Source organism: Mauremys mutica, chromosome 9 (assembly GCF_020497125.1).
Source record: "Mauremys mutica isolate MM-2020 ecotype Southern chromosome 9, ASM2049712v1, whole genome shotgun sequence".
NCBI lineage: Eukaryota > Metazoa > Chordata > Testudines > Geoemydidae > Mauremys > Mauremys mutica.
This window is the reverse complement of record NC_059080.1, coordinates 69,655,063-69,675,869: the sequence shown is the minus strand read 5'-3', so window position 1 is coordinate 69,675,869 and position 20,807 is coordinate 69,655,063. Positions and strand designations below refer to the sequence as shown.

The following is a 20,807-nucleotide window of genomic DNA, read 5'->3' as shown; positions in this document are numbered from 1 at the left end:
GCAATGTGTAAATGTTTGTGGGGTCATGTTCAAGTCAATTGCAGACCAAAGAATAACACCCAGATTTACTGACTCCCAGTCACAAACTGACGCATACACCGTGCTGCCTTTCTTATGTCCCTATATCTTGGGTTAATACATTTCAGTGCTACTGTAGATTCACATTTCCAAAACAAGTTGTTTTTTTAAAATTAGGGATGTAAATCACATGTCAGAATAAGGTTTACTCATGCCTGTCTGGTTCAAACAATGAGGTTTTTTAATTTCAGCTGAGGTTAGATGATCAATAACTCTCTTATTCCCACTTAATACATGATTAGATGTTAATTGCATATTAATTTTTGTACTGAATAATTATTACGGATGGATGAATCCACTCAGTACTAAAAGCAACTTGGCCCTTTGTACAGAATTAAAGCCCAGTTGAACTCGACCCTTTCTTGTTTATTATAGTAATAATAATTATTATTATTTCTGTGTGCTCCTGTATTTCTATTTCCAGCCTCAGCAGAACCCAGGAAGCGCTGGAAATCCCACAAGTTTTCCAGCTCAATATCCAGATCAAGATGAGCTGGATAAACCAAATAAAACATCTCTGAACATTTGAGGTTTGCCCATCCATGACATGTCATTGGTTGTGTTGAGATAAGATGTTCCTGGCTGGTTTTTTATGGAGAGATTTAGGGAGGTAAGAGGACACGATGGGCCAAAAGTTATGTGAAATGTTCCAGCTAGTCACATTGACTAATTCTCCCTGTCCCCCATATTAGTATCTATAGTCCAAGTATATAAGTATGGTGAGTCAGGGAGGCTTTTTGTATGGAACACATTTTTCCCTCAGGAAGTAAAGCCCTTTTACCCCATTGCCAAAATTTAGGCCTAATCCAAAACCCACTAAAGTGAGAGTCTTTCCTCTGACTTCACTGGCCTTTGGAGCAATCCTTTAATGACTGCACTTAAGGACTGAGCTCACCCTGCTGGGACTCAAACCAGAAGTTCTAGAAAGGCGAGATACTTCAAAGCTGATGTGTAAGCAACTTAGTCAACCCAAGAAATTGTTATTCTTTTATTATGTAAATCAGTATGGAAAAGACATTTTAAGAAACATTAAGGGCAATAGTAGCTACAAGTGTTGCAAGGATTTCAGAACTTAAGGAAGGAACTTATTTCTTTTCTTTGTTCTTTTCACTGCCATACACAGCTCCCACCACCTTCTCTCTTACAATAACACAGATTCTACAGCTAACTTGTTTTACTGTAAAAAAGTCCAGATAATGCATTTAATTAACCTCTGTCTCTTGTCAAGAAGCAGTGACAGTGGCTCAGGAGATCCTGGGACTAGCATTCAGATGGAAAGGTCTTCTTTTAATGATGATCTTCTGCAGCTCTGATGTACACATTCTAATTTTGAAAATGGAAAGCAGAGTTTTCCTAGCAAAATTAATTTTTGCTTATGGTAAAATTGGGGAAATTGTTTCAGCTCAGTTGCATTTGGAAATGCAAAAATGATCATTCTATTTTCTATAATGTACAATTGCTAAAAAATTTTGACCTCTCTTCACTACAATTTGTTTTAAACAAGCTAATTCTGCATGTATGCTGAATACAGACACACATATATACTAGTCCCTACAATGGATTGCATCAGCTCTGTGAAAATCTGCGTTATAAACATGCTGGTCCTAAAGAACATTTTCTATTATATAGAAAATATGGAGGATCTGTACTTTGAATTTTTGGGGTCTCGAAACCACAGAAGCACTTGAGTTCTATCCCAGCTTACAAGTATGAAACTCAAAGTAACCACAGTTTTGTGTACAGGCACAGTTGTGAAGTCTTAAAAGAAACATATTAACACTCTCAGAGGGGAAGATTCCCTGATTAGCTGATGGCTGCCAGAGGAACTGCCCGTACTGTCACATACCCATAGGAAGGTACAAAGGAAGGTCAGACTTTGAAAGAGACAAGCTGCATCTATACTATGAGCTAGGGGCATGATTCTTCTGCTCTAGTACCCATACCCATACCCACACCGAGAACTAACATGAGTATAAATAGTAGCATAGCCGTGGTAGGACAGGGAGTGACAGAAGAGGCACCGCTGAGCTGTGATAAATACAAACCCGCCTCAAAATGGTGGGTATGGATCAGCATGGCTCATCCATGCCTCTGCCGCCACAACCCTGCTATCATTGCTACACTACTACTTATACTCGTACTAACTTGATGAGAGCTAGCATGCTCATGTGTATGTAAGCATGGTCTGAATGAGCTTTCCCTTGCCATCTAATCATGCACTGGGGGAAAAGACTTCAGGAGCAGACCCTATTTGCATAGACACCTACTCTGCCTAGGTCTTCAGCAGACAGATCTGCTTTGCCAAAGTGATCAGTTTTGGCTAGTTTGGGTTAAAAATGCTAGTTATTACTTCATTATTATTTTCACTGACGAATATATGGGTACCATATATTTATATCGCCTCTCTAAAGGACTCACAGATAAATTTCAACAGATTGTATTTATGCAATTTGACTGAAAGTAATGCATGTTTGGATTTCTGGAAAAGAGCACAAGGTTAAATGTTTTTATTTCTATTTTTATTATTTCTAGGCGCACACCAATCTGTTGTGCATTCTGCAGTTGATATATTTAGAAAAAGCAGTAATAAACTCTCAATTTATAATGTATTGCCAGTTTTGCTAGATGACTGTACAATTTTCAATATGGGCTTTTGTAATTACCAATGCCAGATTTGTGTCTAATAGCCAGATGCACAGCTGGTGTAAATTGACACTGCTCTATTGATTTCAACTGAGATATGCTAGATTACAACTGAGGATTTGGCCCTAGAGGTCTAATTTTCACAGACGTAATTTTTTGTGGATTAGAAAGTTCTGTGCAGATAAATGAGTGGCACTCAAAACATGGAGCAAATAATTAAACTCCAGGTCTTCAAATGAAGCAAGTGTTGATTTGCTTATCAGTGGCATCTATTAAATACAGGGCAGAATAGGTGCCTGTAATTTATTTTTAAAAGATCTATTTCTTTAAACATGTTTAACATGGCCAAGAAAACCCATATCCTCCCTGTACATGTAATAAACAAAAAATAAAGCCTATTTCAACCTTGTGAAACCTCGTCCAAAAAATTGAAGACAGACTTTATTCAATTTCTTTTTTAACTATAGATTTTTAAGAGTTGGGGTTTTTATTCCTAAAAAGAAATGTTGATTGAGTTGATAACCAGAAATTGTACTAGAGATCAAGCAGCTGAGGAACAAACAAATGGAATAAATAAGTTCATACACATCAGTCAGAAGCAGCAGCTGTTTAAAAAAAAATCTGAGTAATTATTTATGAAATTACATCTTCTTCAATGATTCTATATACTGTAGCAGTCCCAAGAGAATCTGATTTTTTCATGAGCCTAAATTGCTGAATTAGAAGAGGAGAAAATGTCATGGTCTCAATTAATGAAACTATTGTGTCATTTCAAAATATGTGTTTTCTATTTTAAGTCTGTGTGTAATAAAGACATTCTTTCATTTAAATAATAAACCAGTAATTTTTCTGCTCCTCTCAAACTCCACTGAAGGCCTCCCTTCTTGGCCCATTCTCCTGCCTGTTCTCCATATTTTATTTATAAATATATAAGCAGCTGAAATACAAGCTTTCCTCTCTTTTTTTCTTTCCCGTTCTGTCATTTTGTTCTTTTTCCTTCCATTTAATTCCTTTCATGGAAGTGAATGGAGTTAGATTAGTGCAAAATGGAGATAATTCAGTGGTAGTACTAAGAAGTTTATCACCTCAGGGCCAGATTTTCAAAAGAGTCCAGCTTCCATCTAGGCTCCAGCCAGAGTTTCAAAAGTGCTCAGCACCCAGCAACTCCCACTGTGACACTGATGGCCAGATTTGGGGAAAAGTTCAGTACCCAACATACTGAAGCTGTTCTGAAAAGCTGGTCATGTGATTCTGGTGCCTAATTGGTAGCTGAAGACTTATGAAAATCTGGGTCTGATGGCAGGTGCTGTGCTCTTTTGAAAGTGTTTCCTATTCTTACCAACAGACAAGAAGGCAAAGGCATGTCTAAGGAATTGAATACAAGGGTGGGAAGAAAAGAGCAAATGAAAATAAACATAAGCATTAATGAAAGTGGGGTAGGGAGAATTAAGTGCTCATACTCAAAGTTTAGTAATTAACCTTGCCAGTTCTGATAACTTGCTAATGTTACCTAAAAATTGGCAGCATTCCTATAATATATAGTATATTGTTACCACCAGGAATTAGAGGGAAGTGCTGCAAAGAGCAGCAACATTATTTAGTTATCCTGGGTTACTCAGTTATCTAATGCAATTGACAAGAATTTAAGCATGACCACTGTATCCAGTTATGTTGACTGAGTCACTCAGTTTGCCCAGAGCATATGCAGTATCTGTCTTATCCACATCCTTAATGCAGACTGAATTAGAGAAATGAACAGCCTTCAGATTTTCTCCTGCTGTTTTCTGTGTGCCTCTGTCTTTTCTGTCATCATGTAGATATGTAGCCAACCATGATGATAACACAGAACCAAAGTGAGACGCACACACACGACTCTAGTTAAAACTACAGTACAGCTGTATCTATAATGCTCTTTTCCAACTCATTCATTTCAGCCCATTTGATTTAGCTGGGTGAAATGCTACTGAAAGCCACAATGAGGGTCAGCAATTTCTATTTGCATATTATTTATTTCCATTTATTACTGGTCTTCTTTCCTACTGTAAATTTATAAGAGCTTCCTGTTTATATGTACGTTTTCAAGCTAATGGGAACTTTGTTGCAGTTTCTAGTAGTGACTGCTAAAAAGACTCGTGTGTTTGTGAATTTCTGCACATATTGGAAGATTCTTGTATGCAATGAACAATAGTTGTAAGGCCACCCTCTCCACAAGGTCTTGCAGAGTCTGTGGCTTCTGCCCTATGGAGCACTTCACTGTACAGTTGTGACAGACAGGGAGGAAATGTGTGATATACTATTTTCAGAAGGTATGGAGGTTTAGTTAAGCATCTGAAGATTTAGATAATTATACAAATTTTCAGATCCTTTTTGGTGTCTACTGAATTGTGGATTATAATTTCATTATAATCTTTCAAATAACATATATGGAGGGGGGTGGAGGATGGCTAACCACCTTAAAAATGAACTTATTCAGATTCCAAGCTGCAGTCATCCACCCACGGAGATTTCAAATCTGCTATATGCCAAGGAATTAGTTCACAAAGTGATAGAGAGAAAGCTGAAATTTTCATGCTAGCACTTTCCAAGGAGCTAGCATATGGATTTGGATCCCTGTCGGACAGAAGAGAATATGGGAAAAGAAAGTTTACAGAAATTAATCAGATCAAGCTAAATGCAAAATTCTCTTGTTAGATCCATATGGCAGTCTGAGCCAAGTGTGGTAAACTCCTACCATAGTCATTAGAGTCTCCATAGGTAGAAAGGGCAGGATATCAGAGTTTGTATGTTTATATGTTTTGTGGATTCAAGGTGAGAATTTTGCCCTAATAAATGTGGGTTTGTACTCCATTCAAATCTGCACTTGTCCAGATTGCTCACTTTCCCAAAACATGGTTAAGTTCCAATTCATAGGCCTTCTGAATTTGGAATTTTAGCCTGAAAGGGGAGTTTTTGCAGACTTTCTATTGCTATCCTACTTCTTCAGATGTATAATTGAGGTCTGTTTTAGGCATAGAGATTTGGGAACATAAATTATTTTTGACCTTAGGTTAACATAATTCCTACAGTTTTCTTATATGAATAGATACCAACCTGATTCTGCAGCCCTTCCAGATACATGGATTGAATGGAGTGTTATGCATGAAGGATGACTGCAGAATTCAGTCCAAGCAAATGGCAGATAAATACTGGCCAAAATGTTCAAACCTAGGTGCCTACATTTAGACTTCCTGTTGAGGTATATAAGTAAAAACTCTAAAATGATTTTAAAAGGTGCTGAACAACTGGAGCTCCAGTTCATTTCAGTGGAATATTTGGGTGCTCAGCAGTTTTCAAATTCATCACACCTAATGAGGTTCCTAATTATAGCTTTAGAACCCTCCCTTTAGGTACCCAAGTTTGAAAATTTTGGCCACAATGTAGCTACTAACATAAAAATCCCAATGAATGGCCAAATCCATTCCTGCTATAAGCAGACAACTTATATGTTTTGCTCTTAAAATGGGTTATGTTTTGCTCTTAAAATTAATCAAAACTGAGCATCCAAATCTCTTTAGAAATTTTGAAAATCCCACCCATAATTTAAAAAGTTACCCTTTAGCTAACTAAATTTATCCGTTAAGTAACTTATTTCTAAACCTTTAACTAAAGGGTATCTTAAATTGGGTATCTTAAATTGCTATAAATACCTGATGGGTGTATACAGTTTAATTGTAAATATATAAATATTAGATTATATACAAATATATTTGTCATAAAATAAGGAATAAAAATTATAATCCCAAATCAGAGATTTTACAGTAATTTAAACTGAAGACCTGAATAAAATGTGAAGGCTTTAGCAGTTAGATTTAAAGGTGGCCAAAGGAGCAGTTCAAAGATTTCAAATATCTTTAAAAAAAAATACAAGTACTACCAGTTTTAGAAAAGATTTATATAATACACGTTCTATATAGATTTTCCACCATTTAAGCTGACTTCTCTATTTCTCATACTAGTTTTGACACTATTTTGAAACCATTTTGAATCATATTGCTAAATATATTTTTCTTATTCCTGCCAAGATTTTAATGATTTTTAAATGTTTTTATATATATGCACACAGCTATACACACGTGCACATACACACACATGTGGTACTTTTGATGTTTGGGTTTTTTCAGGGATGGGGGTGGATGTGTATGGTAATAAAGGGATGAACACCTTTCATTGAGAACTTTGAGAAATGCTAAGCTACACTCTTAGCTACACTGTAAGATCAGGGTTCGAACTCAGGCTCAAGCCTAAGCACCTCCCCCCGCCAGCTATACAAATTGTGCTAACCTAGGGCTCAGATGCAGGGTCCCAGGACTCCATGAGGGTGGATGGTCCAAGCCTGAGTCTAGCTGGGACCCAGGATTCAAGCCCTATTGTTTTGCAGTGTAGCTGCAGCCTCACTCGATGCATGCTCCGCGAGTCTGTCAGAAGTACCCCACAATACCTTGGGCTGACTTTCTTTGTCCTCTGGACAGGCAACTTTGGTGGACAGTCAAGTTTTCCCACACTGCAACATGAACAAAGGGCTAGAGTGGCCACATTTTGGAAGGGCGCTAGAAAGTCCAGGATATGGATGTTTGAACTTGGGCCTGCATAATTCAGCGTAGATGCTGGAGCCCCAGGTTTGGACCCAGTGTTCAATAATTCCTAGCCCGGGGTTACAAATGAGTGTAGATGCCCAAGCCCTAGGTTAACAAACCCAGGGGCTGCTAACTCTAGTTCTACTAGCTCTGGGCTTACACTGCAGTTTGGACATACCCTAAGAGACCTGGGAGGCTAATGAGAGTAGGAGCTCATCAGCACCGCAGTGACCACTGCAGCCAACTACAGGAGCACTACAGCCAGCTTTCTGTGAGCACTTTTATGCCTACCAAGGAGGTTCCTACCTCCTCTAAAGCTAATATAAAACCCAACAATCCATCAAGATCGCCTCTGCACATTCCCTCTGTAGAGGCAACACTACCACGATGCACAGCAGCCTCCCCTTTGGCTGAACTGCTGCAGTGGATCATGGAGATGCAGTTCAGCTGCGGTGTCCAGAGTGTAGAGCAAAAGGGACCTGAAGCATCTAAACTACAGCCCTGTAGCACTTCAGGCAGATGCAGCTTAATGTTGAGCCTACTTGAAATGAAATGAAACGTTTCGACATTTCCAAATTGAAATTTCTATTCATCCAATTTGGGATGAAAAGAAATGTCAAAATATCAGAATTTCCCACAGGAAAGAAATTCCAATTTTTTACCATCTGTACCTATTTCTTATCTTACCCAGAAAAATATATTTTTTATGGCTATAAAATGAAACTTGAGATAAACCTATTGCAAAGGGATCTAAATGGGTGCAAATGCACATTCTTCCCTGAGCCAGCAACTTTTCTGAAATTGTCTTTCATGGGAGTTCTATTTGTGAAAAGATAGCATGGTCAAATTGTAACTAATGAGAGAATAATGCTGAGAGCTAGTAGTGCACAGCAAGGTAGTGTGTAAATCTACACTGCTCTAGCATGCTGAACACTAACTGCTTGTGTTGCCCCTGCTACCAGATACGAAAAGCTCTGAGGTACACTTTGACCTACTGCTGGTGCATTATGGTCCTTTTCATGCACCGTAGCAGCATCCACATAGCTAGTTATGTGCAGCACATGACAGCGTTCTGGATTTACACCCCACCTTTCTGTGCACTAACTCTCTATAGAGTTAGTACAGAGAGTTACTCCAGAGCTACTCTGAACTACAAAAAAACACTGAAAAAAGCCCACTGAATAGACTCTGCCTTTGGCTATGTGTGCACAATTCCCACAGAAGTCAGCTGGAGTGGCAACCAAGTAGCTGAGTTGACTTTGCTCCATAATTGCTATAGTACATTCCTACTACGCTCAATTTGAATCCAAAATCCTGTATCATGCAAATTTCAAAACTTACATTTAGCAATGAGTACTTCAAATAAGTGAGAGAAGGCCAAATTGAATAGGTTTCAGTGAGAATCTTGCCTGAGATGTGCCCAGAATAAATATATATATTTTTTCAAACTACACATTCATTAGTTTCTGAGCTCTTATTTCATAAGATGGACACAACTTTCTCTTTTTTTTCTACTTCCATCAGGTTTCCAGAAATTTGTTCAGACTAAATTACATTAAACTGGCAAAAAGAAAAAAGGGCCCATGCTGGTTTGCCATATATTGCAATTGCTTTTCTCTTGTTCAAATAAATGTAGAGTATTATATCCTGATTCAAAATAGTGTGACAGCCTCAGGCTTTCTGCATGATTTGTATGAGTAAAATTTCTTAAATACATCTGAAGACAAGTTTAGTCCACATTATCTTCCACTGTGTGTTATTATACAACACAAAATGTGACAAATTTGGTCAGATTATATGTTCAAACTCCACATTTTACTCTAAATGTGTTATTGTGATTTATTTTTTTTGTAGAATTACACGAGAGATAATGCTCATCTCGTACTTGGTTACAAGTCATCCTACAGTGATTTCTATTGCTATAATATTTGAACACAAACCCTATTCTTGCTTATTGTGGTAATCCCAGGAGATTAAATCATACTGTAAATACCAGTTGAAGTAAAGCAGGATTAGACCGACAGTCTGTTTACTTCCTCTACACAGCAGCACTCCAGAGTCTTTTGCTGTTAGCTTCACTACATAACATGGATGGTTTGTCCTTAAAGGAACCAAATTTGGCTTCTCTAATTGCTCTTCTCTTTCACTGCTAATGGCCAATAACAAGCACTTTCTCTTCCTTTGGAAGGGCAAACAAAATGCTCCTAGGGCAGCCAATAAGAAAGTTGCTTCTTGTGGAGATTTTGATGGCAAGATCTGCTTTAAATTCATATCTGAAATGCCCCTTGATAGTCTACAGTCAATTGCAGTCAAGTGGAATATAGAGAACTTCTTTTGGGGGTCAGCCAGGGGTGCTGGAACAATTTGTATAGTGGAAATGCTGAGAGACATCGAACCAAACTGTAAACCCTGTACCTAATGGAAACCACTTCAAACTAAGGGGTGCTGCAGCACCTCTGCCCCCCTCTCCCTACACTCCTAGTTCCAGCACCTATGGGGTCATCTGTGAAATGGCAACACAAAGAGATCCTGAACTTTCAGCATCTGGAACTGACACATTCGCTGTGAGACTTTCTCAGGGTTCTAAGGTCAGCTCTCTTATGCACACTGACAAAGAAAGAACCTTAGAATTTATTCATTCTCTGGATGGTGCTGGATTTTTGTTTGCTTATTAACAAGCAATAATGTTTATTGCCAGTTTTACTCCTCCACTGTTTCTCTACCACTTCACTTTAATTATTCCTAAATGTTGTAACATACTTCACATTTGTCCCTTATTACAAGAACCTTCTCATTCTAGACCCAAATTTGCTTCCATCCCACACACAAATCTGGTGTTATTGTATTTTTATTACTGTAATTATTTGTGGCAAAACTACTGAATCATGGAACTAAGCTTTCATACAATGCATTTATGTCTGCAGGCTGGCAAACTATCGTAGGTGGATCAGGCTAATTTTTGCACTGACATACTCTGTGTATCCTACTGAGCCTAATTCCCTTCTCACTGCCACGGTTTAAAATCCATAGGCTTCAAAGGAGTTACTCCTGATATACACTAATATACATGAGAAGAGAATTGGTCCCAAGGGGAGGTGTAAAACTGCTGTAAGTGACAGGAGAATCAAGTGCTGACTTCAGGGGGATACAGAGATTATAAATCAGTTCAGAAAATGCCCAATCTCTCTATAAAACTTTGGTAGCCTGAAGACATCCTAACTACCATCACTTATCAGGATGAAAGCCAGCATAGAATTTGGCACTTTTTTTGTTACATCTCTGCCAAAAAGGTATAATATATGATTAGTAAAAACATACAATAGAGCGCTACAAAATCAGTTATTCTCAAATAAAAGCATCTGAGCTATTCAGGCTTCAAGATATCAAAGTCAAACTGAGAAATTATATCAAGCTCACTGACTTTGCTCACCTATAAAAGCTTTGGGCCAAACACAGTCTTTGGTTTCACTGACTTTGAAGGATTTGGGAACATACTAATATCTGTGCCAAGTTTACCCTTATGGATGTTCATCTCTTGCTAACTTCAGTTAGAGTTACACCTTGTGTAGTTTCAAGGTCAGAATGCTGCAAGATGCTGAGTATCCTCAAAGCTAATGGGAGCTATGTGTGAGACTGTTCGCCAGGAAACAAAGGTGTGGGATTCTTTTGTTGAAAACAACTAGGATATTTATCATGTTCTAACATTATTTAAGTATTTATGGGCCTGAGTCCATGAGGTATGAATTCCATGTGAGTTCAGGGCACTTCAATGGCACTGGACAGAACTCAGCACCACTACAGAGACCTTTAAGACCTTGCAGGGATTGGGCCTTAAATCTCTTACAGTTCTCTTTTGCAAGCCTTCATAATACAGTACAAATAGCTTTGAAACCTTGATATATAAAATAAAAACATGAAATATAGAAGCAGTTTTCATCAGTAATCAACTTTCCTCTGGAAAGGAATAGACATATATAATTCATGTTGCTGAGTTATGTGGTTATTTGCACAGTTCTGATTTAATAAAATATGACAAGAGTTATAATGACGTAGATGAGACAGTTAAACAGTGTATTGAAAACTTACTCTCTGCAGGCTCTTTAGATCTTCTGCCACTGGACGACTTCCTCAGTAAACTTCGTCCTGAGGTAAAGAGGCTGGTTAGTTCCTCTAAAGGACTGGTCGGTGTTCTAGAACGTGAACCACTCTGTGATGATGACCCGTAGGTATTGACCGAGGCATTTACCATCTTTCCCCCTTCTTGCAACGTGTTTCTGGCTGTAGAATGAGGCACTGATGGAGAACTTCTTGAGAGACTTCCTGAATGTACAGAGTCATAAGGTGGAGGTCTTTTGAGGCTTAAGGGGGTAAGAGACCTACCCATACTGACAGGAGAGGGTGAGGCAGAGTGACTTTTAGGGTAGCCATGTGGAGACTGTGTTCTGTATAAGGTAGAAGGATGAGGAGGTGAGGAGGAGTGCCCAGGAGTAGTAGTTCCATGAGATACTGTCTGGTCTTTCTCCAGTTTTTGATGGCCCGGTGTATGAGGTGGCAGTGAAGATGGAGAAGCTCCAGCTTGTTGTTTGATGTAAGACACATTTTCTAATACAGGAAGCTTTGTGACTTCCAGTGGAGTTAGAGGAGACTCATCAGAATTTGGGGAACACTGCACTGGTGCTGGTGGGAACACCAGTAGTGGAGGTCTATGAGAAAGTAGATTTGGAAATGGTGGGGGGATATCACAAAGCAAGCCCTTGGGAGTAGATGGCACTGAGGACTTGGTGAATTCTAGGTCAGGCACTGTGGGAGTAGCACACTGAGAAGAACAACTGTGATGGTCATATTCACATGAACACTTTGAATCTTGGCCTACATCATCAAATATAGGGTATTTCATCTCCTCATAGACTGCTTCACTTTGGTCATCCTCATCTTTCTTGAAGTCTCTTAGTATATTCCCAACCATTTCAATATAAACAGGCTCTTCTTCTTCTGTGTCTGGGGCAGGACTGCTGACTTGCGATAAAGAGGCATCCCTAGTGAGTGTTGTCTTCATGGGGCCATGCTTTTTGATGTACGTTTCATCAAAAGATGTGCTTAGCTGAGTGTTTGGATTTCGTTTAGGCTTAGGAGGAGGGATCTTCTTGGTATATTCATCACTGTGAGGTCTTGGTTTGGCCGATGCTGAAAACAGAATGTAATATAAATTCATCAAAAATATTTAAACTTCTTTGGACACAGAATTTGTTACAATGTTATAATTCTAGAATGGATTTCTGGAGCCTGATTCACTTAGAAATACTCCAGTTACTCTAGTGAAGGGTTAGGCAACCTATGGCATGTGTGCCGAAGGCGGCACGCGAGCTGATTTTCAGTGGCACTCACTCTGCCCTGGGGGTTATGCATTTTAATTTAATTGTAAATGAAACTTCTTAAACATTTTAAAAACCTTACTTTACATAAAACAATAGTTTAGTTATATATTATAGTCTTAGAGAAAGAGACCTTCTAAAAATGTTAAAACGTATTACTGGCAAGTGAAACCTTAAATTAGAATGAATAAATGAAGACTTGGCAGACCACTTCTGAAAGGCTGCCGAGTCCTGCTCTAGTGCAACCCAACTGAAAATAATGACCCATTCAAAACACGCCCTTCCCTTTCCCAACTCTGCTAGAGTGCGCCACAATTATATTCTTAGTTTTCCTTTCACAAGGGCTGCCCTCTCTCAGGCACTTTGGACAGGGAACTTTTCATATTTAAATATTACTCTACTGGAATAACACTATGGATTATGAAAACCCTTGAGAGACAACAGTTGTACTTAGGAATAAACTTCTTATGAATGTAAAAGAACCTTTAAGACCCCAGACAATCACGCTGGAGTGACAAAGTAACACTAGAGTAACACAGTGATGAATCAAGACTCCTATATTTATAAGACCATTCCGTAGAGGGTGCAACAATTACATGTTTACTCCTACTGATGAAGTATATTTGTACTTACTGCGATGTAAGTACTGTAATACTTATCTTCAAAATAATTCTAATGAATCATTTTGATTTCATGTTGTGAGATGCCAAGACTTCAATGGAAGCTGAATGGACTCATCACCTCAAATGATTTGAACCTTTTGAATAGTTTAAATCTGGAAACAATTTATAAATATGTTTTTGAAATTACCAGTTGAAACATTATGATGAAATTCATTTGATATGAGAGGTCAAGGATTTCATAGAAACTATCCTCTACAGATACAACAAGAAACACACACATGAAAATTACATGTAGGTCTCTCTATATAAATATCTCATTAAAGGTTGGAGTTAAGTCAGTTTATCCTCTTAAATGGACTTAGCCAACTCACTTGCAAGAAAAATCAGCAAGGATCCTAGCCCTTACCTCTATTCTTGTAGAATAAATATTTCCCCTATGTTGAAAACCCTGATACCTTATTGATGTATCCCACAGCTCTAAATGCCCTAAATCATAGCTCAGTTTAACATGCCAATCTTCCAGAATGTTACTTATACTGTATTTCTCTGTGATGCCAACCCTACACTTAGGGCTAGTCTACACTTACCATCCGGGTCGACGCGGTGAGTTCGACTTCTCGGAGTTCGAACTATCGCGTCTGATCTAGACGCGATAGTTCGAACTCCGGAAGCGCCGCGGTCGACTCCGGTACTCCACCACTGCAAAAGGCGGTGGCGGAGTCGACCTTGGAGCCGCAGACTTCGATCCCGCGGCGTGTGGACGGGTAAGTAGTTCGAAGTAGGGTACTTCGAGTTCAGCTACGCTATTCACATAGCTGAACTTGCATACCCTAGTTCGACCCCCGCCCTTAGTGTAGACCTGCCCTTAGAGAATTTTCCAAGTACCTTCTGCTGACCCATCAGAAAACATCTAGTGAGTTTCTAACGTTAAACCAACCAGGCAGCACTTGTGGACTTAAAGGACCCCTTCTAGAAGCTCAGCCTCAAATGCACCACTAAAGTCAGCAATAGTACATTCTTCTGCCAGCTGGAAGACCATATTTTGACAGTCTGATTATGATCCCAGCTCTGGGGTAGGAGAGGCTAGCAGTATGGCCTGCGTTTGAACTGTTTTGTTTAGGGGGGAAAGATTCTAGCGTACTATTATCGCTATTTTGTCATACTTGTGCTTTGATACATAAGATATCATTACTGCTTACTGCTAAGACAGTGCTCCATCATCTACACAGAAACTGTGATAATAAAGGTTGAGGTTAAATAGACTGCTAGTTCTGTTTAAGAATAAGTAATCTTGGGTTTATATTGAGTGTTGAGACCACATTCATGCCAATACTATCTGCATAAGTATAATGGGTAAAAAGGATTTCTTCTGAGAGGGAGGGAGAAAATAGGAACTTAACCAGATTTTTAAAACCATAAAAGTTGTATTACAATGTATTCAAATGTGTCAGGGGTAAAATTTACAGACGGGCCTATATGAGTTATGCCTGGTCTACACTTAAAATTTAGGACAACATAGCTACATTGGTCAGCGGTGTGAAAAATCCACATTGCTGACCAATGTTGCTATACCAACCTAAACCCCAGTGTCAACACAGCTAGATCAATGCAAGAATGCTTCATTGACCCAGCTACCATGATAGAGGGAGGTAGTATCCCTTTCTGCTTCTATAGGCTGCGTCTACGCTGAAGGTTAATGCTAGCGTAGCTACAGGGCCATCACTATGCCAGGATAGTTCCCATAGTGTAGGCATACACTTAGGAGGCTAACTCTCATTTCCAAAAGTCTCTTAGGGCAGGTCTCCACAGGGACATTTAAGAATTCACTAAAGGTGTGAATTTAAAATGCATCAGTTAAAGTGCATTAGCCCTTGTGGATGCTCTCATTCAGAAGTAAAGTGGCATTAGTTCAGTTCAGTTCTTACTCACTAGAAGGGGATAAGCTGGGGGGCATAGAGAGCCCCTGGCATGAAGAAGGGCATGGAGATGTGTAGGGAGCCCCTGAATATAGGGAAATGGGAAGGTGGCAAATGGGAAGTGTGAGTGGAGAGAATGGAGGAATGAAAAGAACCCCTGGTGGGTGCAGTGCTCTTGGCCAACAAGGAGTCCAGTGGCACCTTAAAGACTAACAGATTTATTTGGGCTCCTTGTTGTTTTTGTGGAAACAGACTAACGCAGCTACCCCCTGATACTTGATAAGCAGCAAGATGTATGACCCTCTAGTTAGCATAGAGGAGAATACAGACACTGGACAACATTTTCAGAGGTGACTTAGGTTTGGTCTACACTTCAAAATTATTCAGGCACACCTACATTCATCGGGGTGTGAAAAACCACACCCCTGATGGAATGCTTCAGTCAGCATAGTTACTGTCATTCAGGGAGGTGGTGTAGGCTGCATCTACACCAGGGGGCTGGCTGACAGCTATGCTGACATAAGCTCCATAGTGTAGTAGCCAGAGGCCAGATCTCCACTGAAAAGTTAGATCGACTTAGCTATGTTGCTCAGGGGTGTGAAAAATCCACACCCCGAGCAATGTAGTGAAGCCGACCTAACCCCTGATGTAGACAGCACTAGGTTGATGGAAGAATTCTTCTATTGACCTAGCTACCAGCTCTTGGGGAGATAGATTTAACTACAGTGATGAGAGAAGCCCTCCTGCCACTATAGTGAGTGTCTACACTGAAGAACTACAGTGGTGCAGTCAAAGCCTTAGCAACTTGGAGCCTGACTCTGTAAGGGTATGTCTACATTACCTGCCGGATTGGCGGGCAGCAATCGATCCAGTGGGGGTCGATTTACTGTGTCTAGACTAGACGCCATAAATGGACCCCTGAGCGTTCTCCCATCAACTCATGTACTCCACCGCCGCGGGAGGCACAGGCAGAGTTGACAGGGGAACGGCAGAAGTTGAGTCACCACAGTGAAGACACCGCAGTGAGTACGTCTAAGTACGTCGACTTCAGCTACATTATTCATGTAGCTGAAGTTGCATAACTTAGATTGATCCCTACCCCCCAGTGTAGACCAGGCTTAAGACTCCTAAAGGCATGTCTACACAGGGAGACTCAGGAAAGTTACCCTAAATTGACTCAAGGTGTGAATTTAAAGTACATTATCTAGAGCAGTGGTTCTCAAAGCTGGTCCACCACTTGTTCAGGGAAAGCCCCTGGAGGGCCGGGCTGGTTTGCTTACCTGCCGCATCTGCAGGTGCAGCCGATCGTGGCTCCCACTGGCCGCGGTTTGCCACTCCAGGCCAATAGGGGCCGAGGGAAGTGGCATGGGCCGAGGGATGTGCTGGCCACCCTTCCCGCAGCCCCCATTGGCCTAGAGCGGTGAACTGAGGCCAGTGGGAGCCACGATTGGCCAAACCAGTGGTTGTGGCAGGTAAACAAACCAGCCCGGCCCGCCAGAGGCTTTCCCTGAACAAGTGGCGGGCCGGCTTTGAGAACCACTGATTTAGAGTACATTATACTCATGTGCTAATGCTCTCATTCAGCAGTAAAGTGGCCTCAGTTAGATTTAACTTAATTCACTTGTGTTCCCTCCCTCTCCTATTATCCCCCATGCCACTGTCTGTCTACACCCCCCACCCACACACATATTCTTCTCCCTCATACCACTGTCCCCAGTCTCCCCATCCCTTCTTTCCCTCATTTCCCTATTCCTCACCATGGTAGGAGCTTTGTTTACCCTCACATTCCCTCTTCTGCCACATGCCTGGGGCTATTTGTGCCCCATATTGTTCTTCCCCCCATACCTGTGTCCCCTATTCTCTCTGCCAGAGATGCTGTGTGGCAGGGCTGCCCAGAGAGGGAAGCAAGTGGGGCAATTTGCAGGGGCCCCCACGAGCATATAGTATTCTATAGTATTGCAACTTTTTTTTATGGAAGGGGCCCCCGAAATTGCTTTTCCCCAGGCCCCCTGAATCCTCTGGGCGGCCCTGCTGTGTGGTCCCTCACAGATGGGAGGATGGGCAGAGCTGAGATGGAATGCCAAAAGTTGCTAATGCAACCCATTCTAGACAATTGCAAAGGTGCTTGAAGCTCCTGGATCTGCTAACTAGTTGCAAGGGACTCTGTGTGTCCCCCATTTCCCTCCTATCATGTTTCCAATTTTCACCAAAATCAATGGGTTCTTTCTGTCATTGATGCATAGAACTTTCCCTGCAACTCTGGAACTGATCCGATGTGGCATACAAAAGTTTTCACATTACAGACAAATAGACTGAGCTATCTAGAAAACAAAATTTCAGTTCTGTGAAAATGTTTGAATTTTTGGAACTTTATGACCTAAATTGGGACAAAGAGCTGAAACGTCAACGTTTTTTCAATATTTTGAAATCCTGCAATATTTTGTTTTGGAAACACTGAAACGTGTTTTCTGAAATGAAATATGTCCCCTGGAATTTTCATGGGGAGTCAGCTGGACCAGGAGTCTGGATGGCAAGGCTGCCCCAGAGCCATCGACCCTGAAAGCCCCCAGCACTCACCAGGTGGGCTGCCAAGAAGGTGGGCAGGCAAGGAGTCTCGAAACCAGGCAGGATTCTGATGGAACCCTCCCTGTGTTCAGTAGACAGTTTATCAAAATCTAACCATTTCCACAAAACTTTTCTATTTGACAAACCTGTAAATTGTGACCAAACAATGTTTTGTTTAATGTTCCAACCAGCTCTAAGACAGAAAAACAGGACTTCTATTGAGTTGTGGGGAAGGCCTTGCTTCTCTCCGACACACACACACACACACACACACACACACACACACACACACACACACACACACAGTCTTTTTGCAACTGACACATGATGCCCTTATCAGCAGAAAGGTCAACTGACCCAACCCTGCTGTGTAGGTGGAAGATAAATACCTATGGGGTGATTTTTTCCCCCCAGGTTACTTTTTTTCTTTATCATAGTTTAAATGAGTTAAGCAGGGGTTCTTTTAGTAGTAGAACAGCAACACATAATTTAGATGCTTTCCCCCACCACCCCCCAGCAATATGTAGGACTTTAAATATTTTATATTTATTTTTTTAATTTAGGAACTTACTATATATTACTTTTACCAGGAATATGTGGTACTATAAGACACAAGAGAAACTAGCCAAATAAACTGGTGTGTGTGCGGGGGTGGGGAGAACAGCAGAGGCCTCTGGGTAAGAAAGGGAGCGGAGAAGCTACACACCTATATGGGGTGCAGTGTACTTTCATTCAATTGCAATGAAGTCAGATAGGTGTCAAACTGAATTAACACCACAGTGATTCAGGCTTATCATTATTATTAATTATTGTTAGTATTATTTTGTAAAGGGTTAGATTCTGGAGCACATTTCTGTAGCAAGACCCACGGCTTCAGAATAATGAAATACCTATTTATAGACCACCACTCAAAGAATTTTAGACGAAACACAAGAATGCTGCAATTAAGAAAACTGTGCAACTGTAATGAAAGGCGCAGACAATGTGTCTGCAAATTTATGTATAACCAACATTTGGCAGAGATAGCTGTACACGAGGAGCTCTGCCAAGGTCCCATAGTTAATGAAAGCAGATTATTTGGCAATCTCTGTGAGCGGAACAGGCAGCATTGTCTTAGTACTTGACATTTATCGGGCCGGGAAAGCATTCAGTGTGCCTACTGGGAACACAATCTCCTATGAAAAGCAACCATGGCTGACACTTTGGTGATACACGCACGCTGCAGTGTTGTCTGCTAGAAGCATGGAATAATTAAATACTTTTCAACATGGATTACTGTGCCACTGGTCACTTGTTCTTACTAACCTGCCGTCGCTACCTTGCTAGTATTATTACTTCTAAGCACTAAACACCTGATCTAAAGCTCACTGACAGCAATGAAAAGATGCTCATAGACTTCAGTGGGCTTTGGATCAGGTCCTCATATCATGCTGTTAGGAGTCTTATTCTGACAGGCGCTGAGCACCCACAAATCTCACTGAAGTCAATGGGAGTGGTGGCTGCTCAGCACTTCAGCCTGGGACCGTCTCTAAACATTCCAGCATTTGTTCATCTTCACATCATCTACTGTGACAAAGTGAGAATTTTCTGTAATATTTTTATGAATCTTAAGCATGCCTCAGTTTCCATCTGTACATGGCATTGCTAACCAGTGAGTGTAAAAGGACTAAGGCTTCTCCAGGAATAGCTTAGGAGATGGGAGGTGTGTGTCACCTTGTTGTCTGGGTGGGGAATGAAAAGGATCATTAAAGAACTGGCTGAAGTCGGCTCAGATCTACAGAGGGTCCAGCATAGGGTGACCATACATCCCGTTTTGGCCAGGACAGTCCTTTTTTAATCCCTGTCCCGGCTGTCCTGACTTTTTTGGCAAAACTGGGCATTTTTCCCATTTGCTCTTACCAACTGCACACCTTGTTCCTGGATGGATGATTTGTATTGGATGTATTAAAATGAAATTTTGATATATTAAGGTTTAGAAAAATAATATTTACTAGGACTTGTGGAGAACAGAAATTCTGTGTCATGAAGGATTTTGAGATTTCAAAATTTGTTTTCATTCCAATTAGAAACAAACCACCAAGCTTTGGAAATTCTCTGTGAAAGAACGTTCAGGGGAAAAATTCTTTCAGACCAATAAAAATATTTTGTTTTGACAAAAATCAAAACATTTCATTTTGATTTTGACTTTTTTATATTATTACAAAATTTAAAAAAATCAAGATGAAGTCATCTTGAAAGGAAAAAAACAAAGTTTTTAACTTCTGAAAAATGTTAAAATGGAGCATTTCAACATTGTTGGAACTTTTCCTCCTTTTGTTCTCTGAAATAAAATTTTGGCAACATTGACATGATTTTATGAAGCATTTTGATTTTGATGTAATTGCATTTTCCATCAGAAAATGATTCTAGGAATGTTTTTCTGACCAACTGTATTGCTTACAGTTAAAAATACTTGAGAAACTCTGAAAAAATAGAACAATTTTAGACTATTTGAAGTTACTGTTCCTGGTTATAACAGGATTATGAGAAACAATTTTGAGATGGAAGATTGAGCATTAAGTGTCTGGACTGTGTACTGTGGTTGGTTTGTAATACTCTTTCACAAGCATCACACTAGCATTTGCATGGCTAGTTGAAAAGAAAATACAACTTTGGTACATTGCTACCAAATCTTCCCCCAATCCCAGCATCAGAAAGCCCCAAATGCAGCAGAATCAGCATAATCCAACTGTGATATCAGCCAGGGGGATTTTTTTGCAGTCTTCTGCCTGCCATGGGTCCAATCTCCACAGGGGCTTGCATGACAGAAGGCAGAGGACATGGTCAGTGAGAGTGTGAATTGCATAAATCCATTGGCCCACAAAGTCACATGAGGGGATTTGTACCGCACAACTGGTTTTCCTGCTCAGACCCTGTGGTCTCAGACATGGAGCAGCTCCAACCCCAGCAAGAGCAGGCTGGGACTAAGGATTCCATCCCTCTGTGCAAGGTGCACAT

The 20,807-nt window shown here is 40.4% G+C and overlaps 1 protein-coding gene across 1 annotated transcript in view; it reads right to left on the bottom strand.

Moving 5' to 3' along the window:
- The window catches only part of NYAP2 (neuronal tyrosine-phosphorylated phosphoinositide-3-kinase adaptor 2), a 182,541-nt gene that overhangs the window by 61,058 nt on the left and 100,676 nt on the right, over window positions 1-20,807 (bottom strand). The window contains exon 5 of the mRNA XM_045031524.1: window positions 11,421-12,518. Coding sequence (XP_044887459.1) covers window positions 11,421-12,518 — 1,098 coding nt within the window. The remainder of the gene's footprint in view (window positions 1-11,420; window positions 12,519-20,807) is intronic.